Source organism: Carettochelys insculpta, chromosome 12, assembly GCF_033958435.1.
Source record: "Carettochelys insculpta isolate YL-2023 chromosome 12, ASM3395843v1, whole genome shotgun sequence".
Classification (NCBI taxonomy): domain Eukaryota; kingdom Metazoa; phylum Chordata; order Testudines; family Carettochelyidae; genus Carettochelys; species Carettochelys insculpta.
In genome coordinates this window covers 4,404,194-4,427,663 of record NC_134148.1, presented here as the reverse complement: position 1 = coordinate 4,427,663, position 23,470 = coordinate 4,404,194, and the positions used below count along the sequence as shown (strand labels likewise).

The 23,470-nt window shown below is 53.4% G+C and overlaps 1 protein-coding gene across 2 annotated transcripts; it reads left to right on the top strand.

Annotated features, from left to right (window-relative positions):
• Positions 1-2,286: 2,286 nt before the first annotated feature.
• LOC142019668 (uncharacterized) lies at positions 2,287-14,384 on the top strand. 2 transcript variants are annotated; one of them, XM_075006829.1, is made up of 12 exons: positions 2,287-4,383; positions 5,145-5,203; positions 5,621-5,778; positions 6,792-6,916; positions 7,251-7,309; positions 8,733-8,869; positions 8,945-9,069; positions 9,738-9,796; positions 10,254-10,408; positions 10,965-11,071; positions 11,918-12,040; positions 12,675-14,384. In XM_075006829.1, the coding sequence occupies exons 1-12, from the start codon at positions 2,425-2,427 to the stop codon at positions 12,723-12,725; spliced, it is 3,117 nt and encodes a 1,038-aa protein (XP_074862930.1). In that variant the 5' UTR covers positions 2,287-2,424; the 3' UTR covers positions 12,726-14,384. The 2 variants fall into 2 exon arrangements, 1 of the variants encoding a protein (XP_074862930.1); XR_012647150.1 differs by lacking the exons at positions 9,738-9,796; positions 11,918-12,040; positions 12,675-14,384.
• The last annotated feature ends 9,086 nt before the right edge of the window (positions 14,385-23,470 follow it).

Below are 23,470 nucleotides of genomic sequence, written 5' to 3'. Positions count from 1 at the left end.
TGGCTACATTAGTCACCCTAAGATGCTGGTTGCTGCAACAAGTGTGGTGGGACGCATGAGGCTCTAGGTTTTTTCCCTTGGTCGCTTCCAGAATTAACCTCCCTAAAAGGGAAAGCACTAGATGGGAACAGTATCTCTTTGGTCCAGTGTTCACCTGGCTCTTGCTGAGATGGGCTTCAGACCAAGCAGTTCCTCAATTAACATGGGGGGAGTTATGGCTTAAAGTTGTGGGGGAGGTGGAGGGGGCTTCTTAAGGAGCAGGTAGCTTTGGAAAAGTTGCTGCCTAGCTTGACTGACAAGCAGGGAGGAATTCATGGGTGGCTAATTCAGAGGTTGTGCCATTGTCCTTTTATAACTGGGATTAGGTTGGCTCCTGTTAGCCATTGGGCTGGTGGATTCCTTGGGGCTGTGGGGGCTTGGATTGCTCAGCTGGGGAGGACTGGAGACTTAAACTGCCAATCGCTTTTTTGCCCCCCCCCCCAGCACAGCTGAGCTGCCATGGCGCAATTCCCCATGAGAAACCATGGAGCAGGACCACCAAATCTGGCTAAGTCTTCCAGGCAAGACACTAGAATGGCTCGCCCAGAAAGAGGGCCCCCGAGGGGAACTCCGTGCCGTGCTGCTGTGGCCAAAAGGCCTGGATGGCAAATCATTTTGGCTACATTCATCTGCTTCATTGCTCGCCCTGTTACATGTAATGAAGGGTCTTCAGCTACTTCCTACCAGAACCCTTCTGGCATCACACATACAGCGTCCCCCTTGCAGCCTGACTTACCAGCATCCCAGGGTGTTACTAGGGGCATGTTGCTAGAGCCCAGCCAGCATTTAACGAACGCTGTTGTGAAAGGACAAACTGGCTCGCGTGCTGCAGGGGAGAGGCCATGCACTAGATGCTCGTGGGCAGACTCTGTAGGCCCCACGGACCAGCTAAGCCTCCCAGAAGCCAGACTGAATGACCCGAGCCTGATCTCAACAAGCCTGCATTATGCCTCAGGAGCTGCCAAGGAGGAAAAGAATGACGCTGACTTGGATACCTTGAGACTCAACGTATCTCTGGCTCCTGATGCACTAGCTGAAGTTACAGGCTTTCCGAAGGGGCTGCAGGCATCCTCCAAGGGGGGCTTTCTGTTGTCCTTGCCACACGCATCCAAAGCAGATGTTGGCTCCCTGGACTCAAATTCCTCTGCAGCAGTACCAGCTACGCTGTCCCAAGCCCAGTCACTCTGGACACATGCTGGCCTCTTGCAGCCTGGCCCATTGCCCTCTGCTCCAAAGGCATCTGCACAGCCCCTACAAGCTTCTCCAGATGCTACTTCTGTGGCTCGCTTAAGTGACAACTCTGTGAAGCAACCAGCTGCTGCAGACAGCCTCCCCAGTGAGGCAGGGGATCTGCATGCAACAACCCGCTCTGCCACACCAATGGTTCCTATTGCCAGCCTAGAGCACAGGGACACCAAAACAGGTCCTGCTGGTGTCTTGCTTAAACCCCTGCCCTCTGCTCCTCAGGCATACAGAGCTAGCAGTGGCCCATCCTACTTAACAACATCAACAAGCGTGAGTTCTGCCCTGCCAGTCGGCTCAGCTGTCATGCCCACACAGAGTGACTTAACTGCCCATACCAACACCCCAGAGTCCACATCTTATCTGCAAGCAACTAGCTCTGGCCCTGGAGAACTGATCACCAGTGGGTGGCCAGGTTCCTACCTCCTAGCCAGTGGTGAGGCTGCTCGTGTCAAGCTAGCACAGCTTGGTTCTGTCCATGGGACACTGCCAAGGCCTCTGACTCAAGCCCCTCGTTCCAGGGAAAGCTCCCTGGACACGTCCCCCCAAGGACTCAGTTCCTCTGCAACTACACCCACCTGGAGCGCTCCTCCTGCTAGCATAGCACAGTCCACTGACCTGCTCCCAGCTCCAGGACCTGTGGCAAAGCTACTCTCCTCCAAACCCATAGCCAGCACGTCTACCCCTGAACCATTGCATGTGGCTGACCTGGACGGCATCACAGACCACCCATCTCCAGGGCCCCTGAGCATAGTAGGCCCCACTGAAAAGGTAGAGAGGGAGATGCTTACTGCAGGCGCACCACTTGGTCTTGCACCCTCTGTTAGTGAGTCAGGAAGTCAGCCACCTCTCCCCAGGCACGTTGGCCCTGATCCACAGTCTCCACCTCCCTTGGGTGCCTCAGCCTCCCCACAAACAGGGACTCTTGTGAATGTGAGCTCAGCAGGGGTCCTCTCTGCATCTCCTTCACGGGGGCATGGAGGGACAGCTCTACCAGCTGCTCAGTCAGGAGCCAGAGGAATCAGTCCTGGCAGGCCTTCTGGTCCCAAGCTAGCCACACCTGGGCTGGGCCATCTGCTAGTTCTAACTCCCACTTCAGCAGGATTATCTGATCCAGCTGAGTTTGGCAGATCAAGTGCTCTGATGCTAGAAACAACTGCTCCTGAGGCCTCTTCTGTTCTCCCCAGGGTCCCTCCACGTCCAGTCACTAGACGACATGCTCTAACCAATGCTGCCGTCAGTGATGTTTCTCCTTTTACAGGAAGTGTTACGGAGGGTCCCCCTCTGGTTGTGGCTGGAATTGGTCACTCTGCAGCCACACGGCCCCTTGATCGTCTCAAACTGGTGCTGGCAGCCTCTGCATCTTCCACTGGAACGTCTCTGGAAGAGCACGTTTCTGAGATGGTGCACACAGGTTCCACCAGCTGCCCAACCTGGGACCCTGCTGCTGTGGAACAAAAAGGTTCCCCTGGCTCTGCTGTTAGACATGCTCATGGCTATCTAATTCCTTCCCCTTGGGAGCCAATCAGAGCAACATCTGGCTTGGAGGCATTGGTTGGTGGTACCACTCGGGCACTAACCTACTCTGCAGTCCTGACTGGTGTCAAGCCTCCTATAGGCACCTTCACTGATACCACAACCTATTCGCCACCCCATGAGCTGCCTACCAGCCAAGGTATTAGCACTCAGTCCAGTACCGCTGCTTGCTGCCCTGTGACCTCCTCTAGTGTCTCAAGAGCTAGGACAGCTGCACGCCTCACTAGTGCCGCCCTCCACGAGGCATCGGCCAAAAGGGGGATGCTCCCTGCCCAAGAGGAGACGGATGTGGTGGCTAAAGTGCCTCCAGGCTCCTCAGAGCTGCCACTTGCTGCTTCGAGCACTGCTCCGACCACAGAGCTGCTTTCCCACTCCACTTGGGCAAAGCCGCCCGCTCAGCTGGCACGCAAGCATTATTCACTTCGCAGGCTGGGGATGAGGAGAAAGCTGTCCACGCCAGCTCGCTTGGTCTTATCCCCCTCAACCACACCTCTGCCTAGCAGGACAGCTGGCCAGCCAGGGCCAAAGGCACCTACTTCTCCACAGAATAAGACCCTCCCTGTGCTGTCCTCTGAAAGAAGCAAGGCTAGAAGTGACCTAATGGAGACTAATGCATCGTGTGCCACTCCCCTGTACCCCAACAGAACAGGGCTAGCGTTGCTTGCTGAGCCAACCCCTGTTGGAAAGGAACATACCCCCGCTGCTGGTCTGGGCAGTGGGGTCCCAGTATCCTCTACAGCTGCATCCTCCAAATGGAAGCCCACATCAGCAGTTCTGGGAGAGTACAAAGTATTGGACAAGTCTACAAAGGCATCAGACTTCAGTGGATTGGCCTCTGCTGAGCCTCCATCCAGCGCTACGCCCTCTGAGTGGATTTCCACAAGCACAGCTGTGTCCAAAGCTACACCAGTTAAAACCAGAGCAGCTGTTTCAATGCCACTGCCTCCTGCACAAAGAACAACCACACAGCCTTCTGGCCCCCAGCCTCCAGTTTTCCAGCCCCCCACTGAAGCCAAACCTACTGTGGTGAGTTCCCATCATGTGGCTACCAGAAGTCCAGCCCCAAAGACAACTGCTTGGCTAACTAGTGCCAGAACTCCTGTCGCACCTGATCCATGGCTTCCTACTGCTCCAAAGCAAACCAGGCTGGTGCCTTGGAATAAGACCACCGTACCAACATTGTTTAGACATCCTACAACCATCTCGTCCAAACACTTACCCCTCTCCCCCCAACGCACATCAACAGCTCCAACAGGCATTCATGTACTGACCAGGACAAGGGCTGCAAAGCCAAACTTAACCACTGCAGTGACTTCCAAAGGGGTGGCTCCAACGAAAACAGCTCACGCTTCAAAGCAGATGCTCCCAGAATCCAGGGTTCCAAAACAGAACTTCTCCTCTACCCAGGGAACTGGGTCTGCAAGTAGCCCTACCTCACCCGCACAGCAGCTGTCTGTGCGTATCCTACCTCTGCGGTTCCGTCTCCTGAGAATTGCATACTCGGTGCTCCTGAAGGACAAGTCTTCCCAAGCCTACCAGAAGCTGGAGAAGGAAGTGACCTTAATGGTAAGGAGAACTCCAGGCAGCATTGGCTCTGGGAGTTTGCAGACTAACTTGCCTGCAGCTGCAAAGCTACTTGAGCTTGTGTTGGTTAATTAAAAATCTCCTAGCAGGACCCTTGTGGGCTAGACAGGTCTTTCCTAAGCAGGCTTCCTGGTGTGTGTGTGTTCAACACCATCCACGTCAGACTAGCGTCAGTCATGAGACTGGCCAGGCCCTGCAACAAGGTGGGAGGGGCCCAGTGCTGCCCTCAGCACCACCTGGAGCATACACAATCTTCCATCCCCACCCTCAGAGCTGCCTGGAGGACACCCCGCTCTGGTGGCTGGAGCCCTGAAACACCACCACTGCTCCTGGGATAGCAGTGGCCAGGATCACTGGGCGGGGGGGACAACTGCCCCATCAGCAGGCCATGCCCTTTGAGCAAGGGGCTTTATTCCCCAAGTAACTTCCCCACAAGGTAGGTCTAGTGCCTGGACTGTGTGGCTCAGCAAAGCCTTCCCTGCATGACAATGCTGAGATGACACTTCACATTAATTCCATAGACCCACAGGGGATATACATCCCCTTAGATGCTGTGCTTGTCCACTAGCGTGACATGAATCTCCACTTCATTCCCAGTCTACCACCCCTAGTGGGTCTTAATGTTCCTTCCTGGCTCCGTACTAACCAGTCCAGTGTGCCTGCACCTCCCAGTAAGCCCTCCCTATTCAGAGAGAAGTAGCTGTCTGAGGACAGCTTTCACCAGTGGTTCTCCTTGTTTCCAGCTAAACAAGATGTTCTCCAGCTACCAGAACTTCCTCAAGGCCAACATCGTGCAGTTCTTGTGAGTACCTGATGCACCAGGCCCTGAGCGGTGGGGAGGAGGATCCTAGAATCTCGGGCTAGGCTTTTGAGCAGTGTGTTAGCTGTAAACTATATTGGGAAGACAGAGCCTGGGGGTGGGGGGGGCTGGGGGAATAACCCCACAGAGCTGCACTTCATCAAGTACCGTGGGATGTTTTGCTGTCCTTCACATCAAGACAGGTTAACTTATCAAGTCACAGGAAAAAGTTAAGGCCCATGTTAAATGGACAGTGGCTGGCTGATCAATGCCTGGGGCATACAAAGATCCCCCTTTAAAGGAGTGGTCCTCTGGAATAGCCTCTCCAAAGCTGTGTGTCTCTTGGATTTGCACAGCCTCTGGTCCAGGCCATCAGGCTACCAAACCTCATCTAACCCAGGTGTCTCCCTGGCTTCACAGGAACGGCTCCGCCATTGTTGTGAGTGAGGTTCTATTCCAGGGAGACCGCCCTACTCCCACGAGCTCTGACCTCATCCGCACAGTCATCACAGAAGTGGAGAGGCAAATGGATGCCTTCTTTGACTGGAGAGTGGATGTCACATCTGTCCAGTCAAATGGTAAGCGCCCAAGCCACAGCAGTGGCGTACAGCACCCAGCCTCAGGGCAGAAGGCCTGCTGCCTTTCCCAGGTGGGGCAGGTGTGACTGTTCCTGTGACTTAATACCACCTGGCTGGCTATTGTGCCTCCCAGATGGGGCACCAAGGACCCACATACAATGAGGGGGTTGAAGGAAAGGGCTGCTGGATCTTCGGTAGGCCTAAGCAATGCACCTACATGGAGGCTCTGAAGGCTATTGGCTAATGTTTCATGATACAAGGGCCTACCAAACTTGAGTCCATTATGGCCAGTGTTTCAGTCATAGGACTCAGGAAAAACTGGTACTGTCATGTCTTCAGTTGCCAAAAAGCCGAAATGTTGGTGGTGTAACCATGGAGTCCTCCCAAAGATGTGGCAGGGATGTTACAAACTTGTCATGGTGTCACCACCCTGGTGACCACAGAGCTTCTTGAACCTGCGGAAGGATCCATGAGGTACAAGTACCAGAGCAGTGTGCCGGGGAGGGATGGGCCCTGTCCTTCAGAGTCAGAACTAGAAAGCCCCCCTTTGAGGTGCTCCGAAGTAAAAGGAGGCCTCTCCCTTTATGGGGAAGGGCTTGTTTCACTATATCCTTCAGAGCTTTGAAATGGCAGTTGTTGCGACAAATGCCATTTGTCCATGGCAGTGGAAGGGTTATGAATAGGACCCTACCAATGTACTGTGAAACCTCCTACACTTGGCTTTAAGAAAAAAATGAGCAGTGTGCCCTTAGGGGCACTCCCCCTCAGAGGGAGCATTCCTCCCACCACATAGGACTAGGTTGTACCCCATTCACGCTCCCCTTCTGGCTGGATCCCTGCCTTTCTACACCTGCAGCCACTCTCTCTCAATTGAGGCTTGAGGCCCAAACCGTGTACTAGAGTCCTGCTTACAGATGGAGCCTTCCTTTGTCAGACCATGGGACAATGGTGAAGTAAGGGCATGTCCTGACGAGGACTGCAGGTCACAGCCCTTCTGCTTCCCTCCCCTCTAGGTTTCAGCCTTGAGAATCTAGAACCAGAGAAGTTGTTGGTCTCCTTTACGGCTCTGAGACTTGGCTGGATTGTGACAGCCGGTGGTGTGGGCAGCCAGGGCCCTCTGCAAAGACTAAATGATGCAGTAAGTAATGATGCCCATCCCAGGGTGGAGCACTGTCTCCCCTCCCCTTGCCCCACAACTTCTGCAAGTGGGGCTATGGCTTGATAAGTCAGACTCTTGGTGCCCTGCCAGCAGAGTAGCAAAGACTGTGCTGAGCTGATAGCTGTAGATGGGCATGCTGACCGCCTGTTTGCCAACTGGCTCCATTGAGGTGAAAGGAAACAGCAGCATCTGAGCCAGCTGCAGGGCATGTCAACAGATGCCCAGGGAATGGGCACAGCAGTATGGACTGAGTCAAGAGCAAGGCTCCTGCAGAATAGTAGCTGGGAAATGGTGTCCCCTTTCTTCCCTGCAGGTGGTTCAGTCCCTGGGCACCCTGTACAAAGTGAAGAACTTCTCTATCATCAAACTCAGGTATGGAGAACTTGTCACCCCCTGGCTCTTTCATTTCCAGCCAGAGCTCTAAACACTGCAAGGCAGCTGCCACCCTGGTGTGGAGGAGCAGCTCTGAATCATGCTTGGCTGAGTGAAGGAACCAAACAGCCTTCCCTAGACTGCTTCAGGACAGTGAAGCTGGGGGAAGGACAGGTCACTGTGCCTCCCTCTTCTGCGCTGAACCCAAACAGCTTAGCAGTTTCCTGTTATCACTGACTCCAAGCAGGCTTCCGGGCAATGGAATTGTAGGGCATAGATCCTGAAATGCACTTAGCTAACCACGAGAGGTCACTCATCTAATGTTCTCCCTACTAAATACTGGTTGACAAAGTGGCCATGCAGGGAGCTTCACAGAAAGTGAGAACTGGAAAGGACCTGGAGGTTGTCAAGCTGATCCCTCTGCCGTCATGGCAGGACCAAGCGTTATCTAGATCATCTTGTGGGTGTACATAAGCTAAATGCCTCCCTGGTGCAAGGGGAGGGGATGGAGGCAAGAACTCAATGCTAAGCATAACTCGTGTTTTGTATACTGCAGCCATTCCAGCTCTCCTGAGCATTCAAGTCCCACTTGAGACAAACAGGTAGACTGAGGTGGCAATGCAAGATCTCCTTGCTGTGGTGCATCTGGTTCTGCCCCAAGAACTAACTTGCATCCCAGGGGAATGACCTCTCCAATGCCTCGTGCCCGCCATGCTGCTCTGTACTATTTTTTTGCTTCCAGCAATGGATCCAGCCTAGTCACTGGCCTCAGCCACTAATGCTGTTCCAAAAGCCGCCTTCTACCCATCCTTTAGCTGACTTATGTACCAATGGATGAAGGCCTCAAGCAGCCTCACTGTGCAGCAGGACTATGCTATTTGACTCTTTTAACCCATTCCTCTGCACAAATCTTAGATTGCCCCCCAAAGAGGCAGCTCTTCCCCCATGCTACTAAGCTTCCATTACTTCTATTTTGTATGTAGCAGAGTTGAGGCACCATTTGCCACAAAGAATAAAACTGATCTATGCCCTGCAACTCAGTTGGCTGCAGGCCTGTTCTCCTGAGCCAATGGTAGTTGGAAATGGCTTGCAATTAGGGGCTGTTCTAAAACGAACAGTCCAGGAGCTCTTCCTAGCTCTTCCTGACAGTTTGCCCAAGAGTAGCTGACTTGTGCTGCCCATTGCTATAGTCTGCATGGGTCAGGCCCTTTGCCCACCTAATCCTGATGGGAATTCAATACATCTAACCCACTGCTCCTGTTAGGACAGCAGGTGCTGTGGGAGTTGACTGCAACAGAGGTAGGCTTAGACTTAGTCATCCCTCCTGGAGCAGCTGAAGTTGGGTGGCAAGAGCAGTCTGTCAAGCCTGGAGACTCCAGCTGGCTTCTACCTTTGTGCCCTACTCAAACTCTTCTCCTTCCAGGGACCTCCGAGGGGACCTGGAGATCAGTGGTGAAGCCTATGTTGACACCCAAGCCCACGCAGACATCAGCCAGGTTCTGCAGGCGCTGAGGGGTCTCGTTAACTACTCTGTAGACTTGACCATGCTCTCTGTAGATGGTTAGTACCTCCCCTCTGCCACGCCCTCTTGGATGGTAAAGGGTGCTGAACACTGACTTCTCCCTTCCATTCCAGATGCCCGGCTCAACTTGCAGGTCTTCCCCATTTCCTTCCTGATCAACAACAGGGTATTGAGTGAGAAACTGCTGGATCGCTCTTCTGTGGAACACCAGAACCTCACCAGGGACCTGGATGATGTGGTAGGTATGCCTGGCTTCCAGCCAGGGATCTCCACCCTAGTGTAATCCAAAGCTCTTTAGGGTTGGAGAGGAGATCCTCCATCTCAAGAGGGATTCATAGGAGCAGCAAAGAAGCATTAATTCAGACTAATGCCACATATAGGCTTTGGACCTCCATCTCCTGGGGAAGGTGCATGCTTAACTAGGAAGAAAAAGCAATTCTAGTGCTCATCACTAGAGGGCCTTGGTGGGAACACAACTCTGGGGGCAGACCTGCCTCCTCCAACCATTCACTGATTAATCACAGAAACCCAACTAGTGTATAAAAACTCAATCACAGCAAAGTGTTCAGCTGGAGGCCTGGGGGGTGGGAGGTGGCAGCTGAACACAAGGTCAGCTACATGACTGAGCTTCAAAGCTTACTTAGCTTCCTAATGCAGCGTGAGGATCTGGTAGAATTCCAGGCAGACTATTGACCTGATTTAAGGGGGGGAGCTACTCCAGACAGGTCCTGGCTGCTGCACCAAAGCTCTAACTTAGCTGGCAGGTGGTGATCACTCTTAAGCCTGGGTCAGTCTGAGGTGATGCTGGATGACATTCTGAGGACCTTGTTGGGAGAGGCTACACAGAGGGACAAATCCCTGTGGGAGGGGAAACAAGACCTGTCTAACTCTGATCCACTCTTCCAGCTGACCCATGCCCTGAGGAAATACCAAAGCTTCCTGCAAGTGATAATTCGAGAACTCCTGTGAGTAAATGCACCACTTCTGTCTTCCCACTAAAAGGAAGCCATGTGGGTTCTGTATTTGTCGTAGGCTACACCCAACTAAGGTGGTGACTAGAAGATGCTAGATGAAAGCAGCTACCACACTTCATGGTACCTCTAGTCTCTACATCCATTGTCCAGACTCCTACCCTGATTAACAATTCTTCTGGGTTTAGAAAGCATGGGAGGTGTGGTGAGGCTGGGAGAATTCGGTAGGCGTGCTGTGGTCAAGTTACTGTCTAGCCAGAACCCTGCTGCTTCCCAAGAAGGGCCAACGGACCTTAATTCCCAGACTACCAAAAACCTACTTGGGTGATGAAAACCAGCAATGCCAGGATGCAACCATGGGTCTGGCACTCTCCACAAGCCTGGAGAGCCTGTGGGCCTCTAGATGGCTCTTATTCTAGTTCATTGTAACATGTTCCTGGTCTCTTCACAGAGGAGGCTCCCTGATCTGTCGTGGGGATGTCGTGTTCCAGCATCCTGCCCCATCCCCTGCAGATGTCCTTCAGGCCCTTGTTCTTTCAGTTGGCCCTGGTGATGCTTTGGCCAAGTCAGGCTTTCGTGTGGACCCGTACTCCTTCACTGTGGCAGGTAGGACTGGCTGGGGATCAATCGGGAACAGCCAAGTCCTTCAGAACCTGGCCAATCCCCTGCAGAAGTCTCTTTACCACTGCTAGGTGCAGCTGTAGGGCAGACCTCCAGGCCGAAGTTCCCTGCTCCAAAATGCTGAATGCATGTGGATTGTAGTTATGTCCCCTGCCACCCAAAACTAAGAGCAGTCTCCAGCTGATGCTGGCAGAGGAAAGCTTGAGATCCACCCCCCAGGGGCAGGTGGCACTCTAGATGGCTAGTGACTGTGTGGCAACTGGCTGTACCCATCCTTCAAAGAGCCTACAGGGACTGGCTCCAAGGAAGCTTGAGCCCCCTGGAGAAGGAAGAACAATGGGAAGCATGAGGTAGAGGGGACTGGGGGTGGGCAGGATGGAAAGCATATTGAGCAAACAAAGTCTTACAAATACTTCTCAAGATCTAGTGACCACTAGATAATGGGGTGTGGGTTTTAAAGAGTGTTGCTCCGGTGTCTGGCTGGCTTTGGCAGGTCCCGCAGCTACTCTGCGGTTCCTTAACTGCCTCCCTTTACTCCTAGGTGACCAAGTGGAACCTCCCTCTGTGTATCGTTTCCCTGGATATGGTGTGGCAATTATTGTCCTGTGTGGCCTTGTTATGATCACCCTTCTTGTTCTGGCCCTGCTGGTAAGGTGGCAGGGAATACGCAGCCTTGTGCGGAAGATGTGATACAATTACTGAAAGTTCAGATAATCTCACTGTTTCTTCTGCTGCCACTTGGCTGTGAATGTTACTCAAACTAGGACCCTACCAAACATATTGGGTATCAACATGGACTGAGCAGTGAGCATTTTTAGTGACTTCCCCGCCTTGGTCAGGACAAGTGTCTAATTGTCCCACATGTGTCAGTGCCTTAAGTAAGGCTAGGTCCCCAATAACCCAGAAGATCAACCTGCTCTGGGTCACTCTTCCAGGGTTTGGTGTTGTGCATTTACTAAACTCCTCTACAAGACATGGGGCATAAGGAAGGCTGATGGACAACTTTCCTGTTGACCTAAGTAGGGATGGCCAAGTAAGCCAGCTCTAGTACTTGCCAAAACCTAGAATTCCTGTGTCTGCTTGACTTTGCCTAGAGTAGACCTAGCCTAAGAGGGAGGCACAAGCTGATAGCTTAGCTCAAGAGCAAGTTACTACAGCAATAAAATGCCTCCTGGCCAACTTAATTCTAGTTTATTTGGGGCACTTGGGAGCTGGAAATGAGGTCACTAGCCAGGCATCCACACCTGAAGTGGTAAAGCAGACATGGTATAGAGCACCTAGTTCCCTTTTCTTGTACAAGCACTTGCCACTAAAGAGGCATGGGCTCTGAAGGACACATGTCCTGGTCCACTGATTCCCCACATGTACTGTCCTGCCCGAGAGTACCTGTGGCACAGAGTGCCCTGTTAACAGGGGTATCTCATTGGTGCTATTTCACTGGCCTGTTTGGCCTAGATTGCCCCTCTTGCTAACAGTGACTCTCCTCCTGACCAGTACCTGAATTCTGGGCTGTTTGGCTGGCGTGGCAAGGCCATAATTCAGGGTGGGAGAGACCCTGAAGTAGGGATGCAGACCTTTGAACTGGAAAACCAAGGATTCCACTCCACTATCGAAGAGGCAAGTACTGATCCAGGCATGGGGGTCGGGGGGAGGGGGGTGGGGGTCTGTTCCCTTGCTTAGATAACATGCCAAAGGTGAGCCCAGGTGAGTCTTCTGGGGCCAGACTGGCTTACTAAGGAGCCTTAAACCAGGCAGGCAACAAGTGGCCTTAGGAATGCCATGGTGTTGTGTCTTACTGGGCTTTCCAAAGCCCGCTGTTCCTCAGGGCTTTCCTACCCATGTCCCAGAGTGCAGGCTGGCAGGTCTGGTGTTGGAAGATGCAGGCAGCTGCATAAGGGAGGAGACCATCTCTCCACTGAGAAATTAACAAATCCGTGGGGTGGAGGGTTTCATGATCCAATTCTGAGACAGGTGGAGGTGCAGCCAAGCTGAGTTACCATGCAAGAGCAGGGCCCTGTAGCATTGGGTGGCCCTCCATGTAAGGAGCATACTGACTCATTGCACACAACGCAACACTAAAACACCACATACCTCTTCTCTATCGCACTGGAGAGCTCCATGAGGTAGACTGGCCCCTCCATAGCAAAAGGTCCCAGTGTATAGGGTCCCAAGGAAAGCCTCTTGGGCAGGGAAAGAGAAAGTTGCATAGACCTTCAGGGCTGTGACTTACACCCTTTTCTTTGAACTGCAGGAAGGTGGCAGACAAGCTTACACCCCCACAAAACACTCTGCTGGGGAGTGAAGCTGCAACATGCAGGTTGTTGATGGCTAATAGGCCACCTCCAACTTGCCATAGAAGCGACTGTTTGGAGCACTGCTTGTGGTGGAGGTACCGTTCATGCTACTTTCCACGTGATTGCTTCTGGAGCACCTTGGCTGGTGCAGACTCTCAGCTGTCTGACATGACCATGCCCTGTCTGCGCCCTGAATAAAGTCTGATGGAACTGACAAAGCAGCTGCAGCTGGGTTTGTTTTTCTGCATTCTGGAGGGTGGCAGGAGCGCCAGGTCCATCCTGCCCAACTTGAAGGAGGGAGAAGGCGTCACTTCCACCAGCAGAGCTACAGTGCTGTAGTCAACTGATGACTTGGTGATGCTCAAATGGCTTCTCTTGTAAGGTGGCAGCTGGTCCTCTCCAGAGAACATGGGGAGGCAGACTGCAGTCAACCTGAACTAGCTCCTGGATGAAGACTCTCTACCTGAAGAAGAGTTCTGATTGGGTACTGAGTGTGAATAATGCCCCAGGGCTCCATGTCTTGAGCAGAAATCCTCTCTTGGAGATAGGGAAGTTTTTATGTGCATATGTTTGACATAATGTTTTAAGCTGTTTTTAGATGGTCTGCTACTTGATCTCAAGTTGCTACCCAGTGCTTAAATGGCCCCTTCTGAGGGCAGCTGTGATTAGGAGGCTTAAGATTCTTTGGTTCAGCATTATAGAAACACCACACGTGGTGTGCCTGCTTAACAAGCTGAGCTCCTTGAGCAGGGAGGACCTCTAGACTAGGACACAAAAGGACATCCAGTTTTGGTGTGAGGTGGTAATACTAAACTATAGGCAGTTGCACCTCCCCAACCCAGCTCTTAAATGAGCTCAGATAAGGCTTCCCATCTTTCCCAGAAGCTTTGCTGTAGCTACCAAACCTCCTTGGACTAGCCCTTCCAGCTTAGGCAGGACTTCTGGCCTCCAAGTGAGGATTCCTTTTTAGCCACAGCCCATGACTCCATTTTCCTCTTCTAGCCCATAGCTCTGAGGAAACGAAGTCGGAGGGGGATCACCTGTAGGTGAGATCCTGACCAAGCCCACTTATTTGATGGGAGTAGCCCTGGGATGTCAAAAGAGCTCTACTCCACTGTAACAGACCAAGGCTGCAGCTCCTTAGCTGACATACCTGCAAGTAGGCATGGCAGAAGCCAACTAAGAGCTGAGAAGGCCAATAATCTACTTCTGCTCCCTCCATACTGGGCAGCCTTAAGAACTGTGACAGAAATCCCCTTCTGACCTGCAGAGAAACAACTCAATACATGAATGGTGCAGTTAGGCCTGCATGGCTGCCTCCATTTCCAGCTCCATGGGGCTGCACTTTCGGACATGGCAGCTCAGCTTAGCCACACAGAATCCAACTTTCTCAAACTCCTGTCGAACAGGCCCAGGCTCTGGGGAGCGTGTAGACTTTTTTGGGCTGGGACAGTATCATGAGACTTAATGGAGCTGACACCCTGCTACTTTGACACAGGTGTTGTACTGCTGGCCTAATTTTTCCCTGCTAATGGACTTTTTTTTTTTTTTCCCCCTCACAGCAAACTGGTTAACTTGTACTCCTTTTTTATATGGCTGTCTGAAGCTTGTGGGAACCCTTTCAGAGAATGTACTTTGTGCTTATGAATAAATGGTCTAAGAATAAACTACTCTGGCATGTTCTCATTGTGCTGTCTTGCAGGTTCAGGCTCCCCTGGCATTGTCCCTCTAACAGCATCCCAGATTCTGATCTTTAAATGAGGACTCTTCTCTAGCAGCACTATTATGGCAAACAAAGCCTCACTGAGCAGTTTGCTTGCTACCAAGGCTGTGCACTTGCCCCCTGCTGCGGCAGCAGGAGGCTGAAAGGAGCAGCTTAGCTCTGCAGCCAGGCATTTGCCATTTAGTCCAAAAAAAAAAAAAAAAACAAGCCGCCCAACAGCGGACACTTAGCACAAATCTTTAACTGACCGGGGCCTTCTGCCAGGGTAGCTGGTGGTGTTGGGGCTTACCCCATACCTGCTGATGATTGACTTAACCTCTTAGACTACTCAAGGGGGGGCCCTGTCTGTTCACAGGGCTGCCAAAACCCTTCTGGGGCTGCAGCAAAGGCTTAAGGTAGCAGCATAATGGAACAAGCAGATCTAATGGCATGGCTCTGAGCAAGAGGAAGCTTGGGCAAGCTCAAGACCTCTGAGGAGAGGCTGAGGGATCTGGGCTTCTTCAGCTTACAGAAAAGACTGAGGGATGATTTAATAGCAGCCTTCAACTTCCTGCAGGGGAGCTCTAAAGAGGAGGGTGAGAAACTGCTCTCAGTGCTGTCAGATGGCAGAACAAGGAGCGATGCTCTGAAGTTGAAGAGGGAGAGGAGTAGGTTAAATATTAGGAACAATTACCTCACCAGGAGGGTCGTGAAGCACTGGAATGTGTTGCCTAGAGAGGCGGTAGAATCTCCATCCCTAAAGGTTTAAGTCCCAGCTTGACGTGGTCCTGGCCAGGATGACAGTGTGGGCTGCTCCTGCCTGAAGCAGGGGGCTGGACTGGATGACCTCCCTTCCAGCCCTGTGAGGCTGAAGACTTAGTTATGATTGGCTGTCTACATTCTGGACTCCTAGAGGCACAAAGGCTCTCAGTTAAGAAAATGCAGACCCTGAAGTTCTACCCTTTACTGAGCCACCGCGCTCTAGAGGAGGCAGAGATCCAGGTCTGTTGTTACTCAAATTTCCCTGAGAGCAGTCTGTGCTAATGCTGCTGACACAGTACAGGGAGCAAAGGGGTAGGGTACCAGCTATAGCACCTCTAAAATTGTTTTCCCACTCAAGGCAGAGCTTAAATAAATCCTTTTGTCTACTACACACATTCTTGTACAGAGTCTCACCCATACACAACCCCTTGTTAATGGGCTCTAGGAGGCACTCCTAGGTCATGTAGGTATTGCCAGTGTTGGGACAGACCACTTCCTGGGGATCATACTCAGGGATGTGGAAAGCAAGACTATGGAAATGAGAATTTACCCTCCTTATGGCTACACACACCATAGCACCTTACTGTTTATGGGCCACGCTTACAAGTTGTGCCTGCTTTCCAAACAAAGCTAAAATTAGTGGGCAAAGGGGACAACTAAACCATTCAACAGGGTATTCCAGCTTGAGAATCCCAGACCTCAATGACCTGCTAGCTGTAAACCTAACTCTAGTTAAAAGCTGTAGAGCCCCATAAGCAAATCCACAGACTTCCCAGCTGCTCTCTCAGCCCAGATGACAACCTCCAAATTCAGGTGAGGGGCTCTAAGTCTGTTTCCTCAACACCACACTTTCTTCCAGGCCCCAAAGGGTCCAGCCCCAGTCCCTGGTCAAGATGTACCTGCATCTTACCCAAATCACTGCACTCACGAATCCTTTAGCACTAAGGATCTCTTAATAAAAGAGAACAGGGTGAGACAGAAGAGTTTGTTAAAGCAATACTCTACATACGTCAGTTTCAGTTACTGATGCAGCCAGGGGTGCTATTTGCTGATGCCTGAAAGTTCATTTCAATGTACGTAGGTTGTTACTGCGGCATGGACGCTTAGAGACCAAAAGTTCCAAGATAGACTCTAAGTCCACCTTATCCTTTTTGTTCTTGTGTTCAGGAGCAAAGCCCTTTCTTCTTCCCCTAGCCCATGGATCCCCAAACTGGGGGGGTGTGAGGTGACCCAGCACCCTCTGTCATTTCCCCACCCCAAGAAAGAGCTGACTATTGCTTCCAGCTCTCAGCCCCTGGCATTTCACAGGGGCAGCTGCTATAAAAAGCAGACAGCCAAAGCCCTACATGGAGCCAGCTGCCTCCTACAAAGATGAGTGAGTGTGAGTTGGGGAGGAGGATGGGGTTAGATGGGGGGCTGGGGTGTCAGGCTCAGGGGATAAGGATGGGGTAAGAGCAGGGGGCTGGTGGTGCCTGGCTTTGGGGGAAGGGAAGGGCAGCGCTCAGGCAGGCAGCTGTCCCTGGCAGTGGGGGGCTCAGTCGGCTTGGGTGGGAGGCTCTGGCAGCACAGGGCTTGGGCACAAGGGTAGCTGGCGTGGGGCTCAGGCAGCCAGCCAGCTGGGGCTGTATCAGGCACCCCCAAGGGACCAAGAAAAAACTATTTGTGCTTATTTTTCATTTTAAATAACATTTTTATTTCAAGTTTTTGTGTTTAAGAAAAAAATCAATTTGTAATTTAAATGCGGGGGGTTGGACAATGGTAACGAAGAGCTGGGGGGCATAAGGGTTTGCAAAAATCAAAAGGGGGGGGTGTGATGCTGAAAAGTTTGGGACCACTCCAGCCCTAGTCCCTTGAGGGTCCTCCCCACCTGACTCAGCTGGGCTGTTGTGGCAAACGGCCATTGGCTGAAAACCAGGAGGCAGGTGCCTGAGATGCACCTGATCCTTTGTTTCAGTCCAGGTCACTTGACCAATGGGCTGCATCTCACTGACGCGTCCCAAGCCTCTGAGATGTGGAGTCACCCATCCGAGTCTTTGTGTCCAGTCCATTTTTCCCGGCTGGGGCTGGGGCTGAATTCACACCTTCGATTGTGCAGCTTAGCACAGAAACGTTTTCTAATACAGCTACGAAGCTAAACATCTCTAACGCTACCTGCAAACACGGCACTGACACACAAGGAGCACACAGAGATTCAGGGCATCATCAGCTTTCATTGGCCGCCTTAGGCGGCCCCCTTGGCACAATAGTTGGACCCAATAGCCGTAGTGGCCATTAAAATGGCTTCCAGACCTAACATAAAAAATAGCCACATGACACCAGTGACCCCCCCCAATACCCCCAAATTGATGAGCCCCTTCTCGAGGGAGGCTAGCCTGACCGCAGGGAGGCACCCATGGCTGGGGCAAGCTGTCCTTGCAAGGGGAGGAGAAACCTCTTGGGGCTGCTCCCTGCACCATCCCTCGGCATTCTGCTTGGCCATTGGCACCAGCTGCCAGTCTCACCATCAGGAGGTGGTGGTAGGACCAGAGGTTTTCCTCAGTGAGGGGTCCCTGCCAGCTGAATGCCCAGCCCTGCCTGCTGGCAGGCAGGTGAAGGGACTCTGTGTGCTCAGGGAACTGCAGCACCTGGAAACTGCTTGCTGGGTGTCTTTCCCCAGGGCTCCCGTTGGCCAGAATGTGGCCAGTGGGAGCAGCACAGAGTGGTGCCTGGGAGCAGTGTGAAGCCAGGTAGTGACCCCCGTGGCCTACATACCCTGACCCACAATTGTCCTTATGTACCTCTCCCTCTGAGACCCTCCACCCTCTTCTAGCCCAGTCCCCCATCCCACACCTTGGCAGCCCCCCTTCCTGCACACAGCCCACAAAAATCTACTAGGCCAAACCACCACACCCAGAAGAACTAATCTGGCCTATGGGAAGCCCTGAACCTCATTCTTTCCCTCCCCACCCCATGGGGCTGGAGCAGGAGGGGGCGCCAGGTGTCTCTGTTGGGGACCACTGCAACAAGGGTAGCTTTTTTTCCTTGGGTTTTGTGCGGCCGTGGACTTTTTCCTGTGGGTAAGTGACCTCCCCAACCCAAAAAAGGTTCCCCACCCCCCCATAAATAAAGACCATGTTGAAAGGTTTTGTTTTTAGATATGACTATTGCCACTAAAATAAGGCTTAAGTGTATTCTGATTTTATGATAGTCACCTAATATACACGTTGTATTAAAGTACTTAGAGATAGGCGAAGGTGTTCTGTTACTGTGGGCGGCTGGCTGGTAGTCAGTGGAGAAGTTGAGCAGGGTGGACCTCCAGCTAAACACAAAGTTTGAGACCCCCCCCTGCTGTAGATGACTGTCTTGTTGTGTGGCAGCTGGTCTCCTGTGGAGGGCACCAGAGACATCTGCAGGTGCTGTGGAAATGGGAACTGCAGGTTGCTTGGAAGCCAGGCCAGGGGAGCAAAACCTTTCAACAGACGCCCAGGGAAGTACGGCCACCGAGACGTGGTTTCCAGACACGGTAAGTCGTGTATTTCAGCGGCTCCGCTGGGTGGTCCTTGGCTGTTATCCCCAAGGGAGACGCCACACCAGTTCCATCAGTTCTTGCTTATGCCTCTCCCCATACAGGTACTCCTGCCAGGAGAGAGGCAGAAGCTGATGTTATGGTAGGACCCCTGTTCATCATGGACACCTATAAAGCATCCATGGGTAGCCAAACAGGTCAAATGAAAGCGGGAAAGGCAGCATCACAGAGCAGACGTCATCAGAGGGTATCATTCCTTAGCGTCTAGGAGATGTTTAATGTCCCCAAATGTTGTGTTCTGGCTGGCTTGGTTGGCCAGGAACAGCAGCCCTGGTTCAGCTGCTGGTTGAAGCACCCAAGGTGGTCTGTGAAGCGGTGGGGGGGTATGAAGGAGGGGGCTTTTAGCAGCACCTGCCTAGCCTTTCTAGCTCAGACAAACTCCGGCTGGGCACAGGGAACAGGAGTGATAACTATGGAACACACAACATACCCAAACAGCTGCCCCTAGTGAGTTGGCCAAGTCATCTTGGTAGACCCAAGAGGGGCGGAGAAATTCCTAATCCTTCCTCTCACAGGAGCAAGAGGGAACGCTTGGCTGAGGCTGTCCAGGCTGGCTGGAGGCTTTTTGCCAACTTGTCGTGGGCCGCCTCCTGCTTAGAACTTCAGCAGTTGCATTGCCGGAGCTGTTCTGTGATCTGTAACTTCTGTATATTCCAAAATAAACACCCTGGAAATGGAGGCTGCTCAGGACTCATTCCATAAAAGCAGGCAGGGGTGTCCTTCAGAGCAATGGGCGCACAAGGGAGGAAGGGGACCCTCCAAAGTGGGGCTGGCTAGCTCCAAATGTAGCCGAGCACTGGGAGTGGGCCTAGAATCCATGTAGACAACATGGGCCTTAGTCAATCCCATGAGACATTGCAAACTGTCTACATCATAGATGAAAAGACACCAACTCATGTGGAACATGAGCTGGGGTGAGGGCGGATCAGCTCCCATTGAAGGCGAGGTAGCACATCCTCTTCCATCAAATGCAAGACAGGTTTGAGGTTGACCCTCTAATAGAGGCTCTCCTCTCTGCTTGCAGCCACGCTTCCTAGGCGCAAAATGGTTTAAGGCTGTCCATAAGCCACCCAACATAGCTTCACCCAACCCTCTGGCCATCTCTAGAGCCACCGGTGCTCTTACCTGAATGCAGCCTCCACCCAGCTAAACTCTAACTGCAATGGTCTAACACGGGGCCTGCAAGCCGGAACCTGGCCCCCAGAGCTGGCAGCAGTGCTATTTTTAAAAGCTGGCTGAGCGGCACTGAGCCGCATGTGGCTCCCTCTTCCGGCTCCCATACAGTGCAGCAGGAGGTACACCTGTAGAGCCACAGGAAGCTCTTTGACAGTGCTCAGAGCCGCAGGAGTGCTGTGGGCTGCTCTGCACCTGTCCCTCCCCAGCATTTGGAGGATGAAGCATGTGGCAGCTCTGAGTCACCAGCATTAGATTATTTTGGGGGGTGGGGAGAAGATGGCTTGGGGGTGGGGGGGTTAAAGCAGGGAGACTGGGGGTGTCTGGCTCTGGAGGAGGGGGGAGTCAGAGATTTTGCATGTCCCTAAATTGTGGGTACCGGGGCTACTTTCAATCCTTTTGAACAAGGGGTACTTCATCTAAAACTTGAGAAACATTGGCATAGATCTCAATTTAATTGGTCTGAGGGCCAGTAGGAGGGCTCCAGCTGTTAATGCAGTTAAACTGAGTCCTGGCCTTTCAGCATGGCAGGAGGCTGGGAGCTACCTCTGCCGTGATGACGTGGGGGGGTCAGGGAACCGCACAGCTGTCGGGAAGAGGAGATGGCCTGGCAAAGGTACAGCAGGGGGTGGCAGCACATGGAGCTCCCAGATAAGTTACTCCTGGGTTGGGGCAGGGCGGTTTGGGGCTGTGATGGGTTTAAGCCTGGGCCTGGCGTGGTGGCTTGGAGCTATCTTGCGTTCAGGCCCCCAGAACGTGTAAATGGCCATCTGGTCCCTGAGTGGAGAAAGGTTGGATGCCCTGGTGTAACTCACGCCTGGGGGAGGGGGCCCTGTTTGGCTTCCTGGGTGACCTGACTGTGGAAAGAGACAGCAGCAGGCTGTGGGAACAAACCCATCCTTCCAGGGGGCTTAGAGGGTACAGCACCCTGGGGCCCCGAGCACAGCTGCAGCCTCGGCACTCTGCTATCCTATAAATAACAGTGGGAAATGCAACTTCACAAAAGACTATTTTAGGGTTCGGGCCATAAACTTTGGCTGTTGGGGGGCGGGGAGGAAAAACTACTGCTGGAGATGCTGAAGACAAGAGCTAGCATCCAACTCCTGGAGGTGAGTTCGGGCTTGAAGTTTACCCATCTTCTGGGAAAGGCTGTGCAAGCTCAACATAAAAACAAGGTTCCTGTTCCAGACTTGCCAAGCTAAAGCCCCAGGGATGAGAGGGGCAAAGGACACAACAGAAACAAAAGCCGTGGCAGCATCCACCCGGGGTGAGTTGGCTCATCCTGCCTTCAGCAAGATCCGTAATCTGGCATGATTGCAGCTGGCCACATCTGTGAGAAGGGGCCACTCAGTTAAGCGTCCTGTGGTCCCATAAAGTTGGTTTCCATCCACCAGTCCTGGCTCTGGGTTCTGGGCTGTGATTTAGCTGTGACTGACCCCAAATGTCTTCTAAGGGCCCAGTAGGCAATGGAAGTGTTGGTCATGCTATTAGACAATACTGCTCTCCAGGGGTCCATCAAATTCTCTCCTCCAGAACCAGTCAGGTCCCCAGGGTGCCAGATGAGGGAGGTTCAACCTGTACAAGAAAAAGTTTAGTTTGTAACATCTGGGGCGGGGGTTGTGTCTATACTCGCTCTCTATTTCAAAATTAATTTTGAAAGTGGCCCCAATTTCAAAAGAGGCTGCAGAGCGTCTACACGCTCAATAGCCTCTTTCTAAATGACTTTTGGTGAAAACAGGTCCGAATTTCAAAATCCCTCTTCCCATCCGGGATTGGGAAGAGCAGCCCCTTTTGAAATAGGGCATGTGTAGATGCTCCACAGCCCGTAATTTCAAAATTGTGGGTCCCCCATGGCGGCGGCTCCAGGGAGCGTGGGACACACGCTAGCAAGCCCCGGCTCAGCTCTATGGTCCCTGGGCCAGCCCCTTAAAGCCGCAAGGCTCTGGAAACCCCATGCAGAAAGCTGAGAGCGTGTCTAGGGCTTGAGAAGCACGAGCTCAGCCCTATACACGCTCCAGCAGCCAGATGGCCGTGCCACCCAGCCCATCAGTGGGATGGCGAGCCCCCCCGCACTCTGGGGCAACCCAGGAGGCCCCCTCTTCCCCACCCGAGGGGTTGCTGGAGGAGAGCCAGGGCCAGAGAAGGAAGGGCCTGTCCTGGAGGGAGGCCGAGGTAAAAGACCTGAGCCCGGGAGGAAGTGCTGCTCCACAGCACAGGGAGGCCTTGCAATGCAGCTGCCTTTGAGCGGCTGTCCCTGGGGCTGTGGAAGCGGGGACACCCCGAGTGCACGTCTGCTCCAGAGTTAAGGAGCTCAGGCAGGCCTACAACCGGGCCAAGGATGCCTGCAGCCGATCAGGGGCTGGGGCCGGCCCGAGGTGCTCACGCTACCCAGCACTGCAACAGCTCCTCGGCCCAAAGGCTGTCCCAGAGCCGGCGGTGCTGGTGGACACAGGCGGCCCAGACCCCAACCGGGAGATAGACCCACTGGAGCAGCCAGGACCCTCCAGCCAGACCACACCTGCAGGGACCAGGAACAACTCGGACGAGGGGGGCCCATTACTCATCACAGTGAGCTCTGGGACCTCCAGCCAGGTGCCCTCAAGGCCGGTGTCCCCAGACCTCTTCTCCAGAGGTCCAGGTAGGTGACAGGTGGACCAGGTGGCCTGGGTTGAGGGGGGCCTATTCTACGGTACTCTGCCCCATCCCAGACCTAAGCACGGCACCATCCAGCACCTGCACCCACGGACAGCACCCAAGCCTGCCCGACCGGGTAGGGATGTCGGGGCCAGGACGCAGCCAGCAATTGCCCCACAGATGAGGTCCTGGTGGGCACATGGCAGGGGAGGCACCACCTCGGGGGATGGCCTGGGTGGGTATGGCCTGGGTGGAGACCCCGGTCCCGGGCAACAGCACTGATGGGTGGCCACTCTCCCTTTGTGTCTCCACAGCATCGTCCTCTGAGGGCCAGACCACACCCGTGCCACCCTCAGATGGAGCCCAAGAGCCCTCCTCCCCATTGCCCCAGGTACCGCCTGCCCAGACCTGGATGGTCCGACGCCGGCAGCACTACGACCACGTGGAGGCAGTGGAGGCCTACACTGCCGCTGTCCAGGAGCAGACCACTGTGGTCCAGGAGTGGCCGCTCATGGAGTGAGAGGACAGGGCCTGGCGGAGGGAGGTCTGGTCCGAGGCGGTTGCAGCCCTCCGACGGCTGGCCCCCCAGCCGGCTCCCCCCCCGCCCGCTGCCCCCAAACACATTGCCCTCAGCCCATCCGCCCATCTTGCCCCGGCCAACTGGCTGGTTGCCAGTACCAGCCAGGAGGGGGATCCCCTCCCATACCCACTGGGGATCTCGCCCCTCCACCCCTGTAGGGGACTAGGCCTGCCCATGCTTGTGCCCCTGGCCATGGGGGCATACCCCTGCCCCATTGTATATAGCGCTCCCCCTGTCCCCCCCCCATATTTAGCCCCCAATCGGAAGACCCCCCCATGCCATTGTTTAACAGCTGTTTATTTACATAGTTAATAAACCTTTTTGTGCACCCCACTGT

Coding starts and splice junctions, on each gene's coding strand:
- LOC142019668 (XM_075006829.1), top strand. CDS start 2,425: ATGCTAGAAACAACTGCTCCTGAGGCCTCTTCTGTTCTCCCCAGGGTC. Junction 5,779..6,791: donor CACATCTGTCCAGTCAAATG/GTAAGCGCCCAA, acceptor CCTCCCCTCTAG/GTTTCAGCCTTGAGAATCTA. Junction 12,041..12,674: donor TCCACTCCACTATCGAAGAG/GCAAGTACTGAT, acceptor TTTGAACTGCAG/GAAGGTGGCAGACAAGCTTA.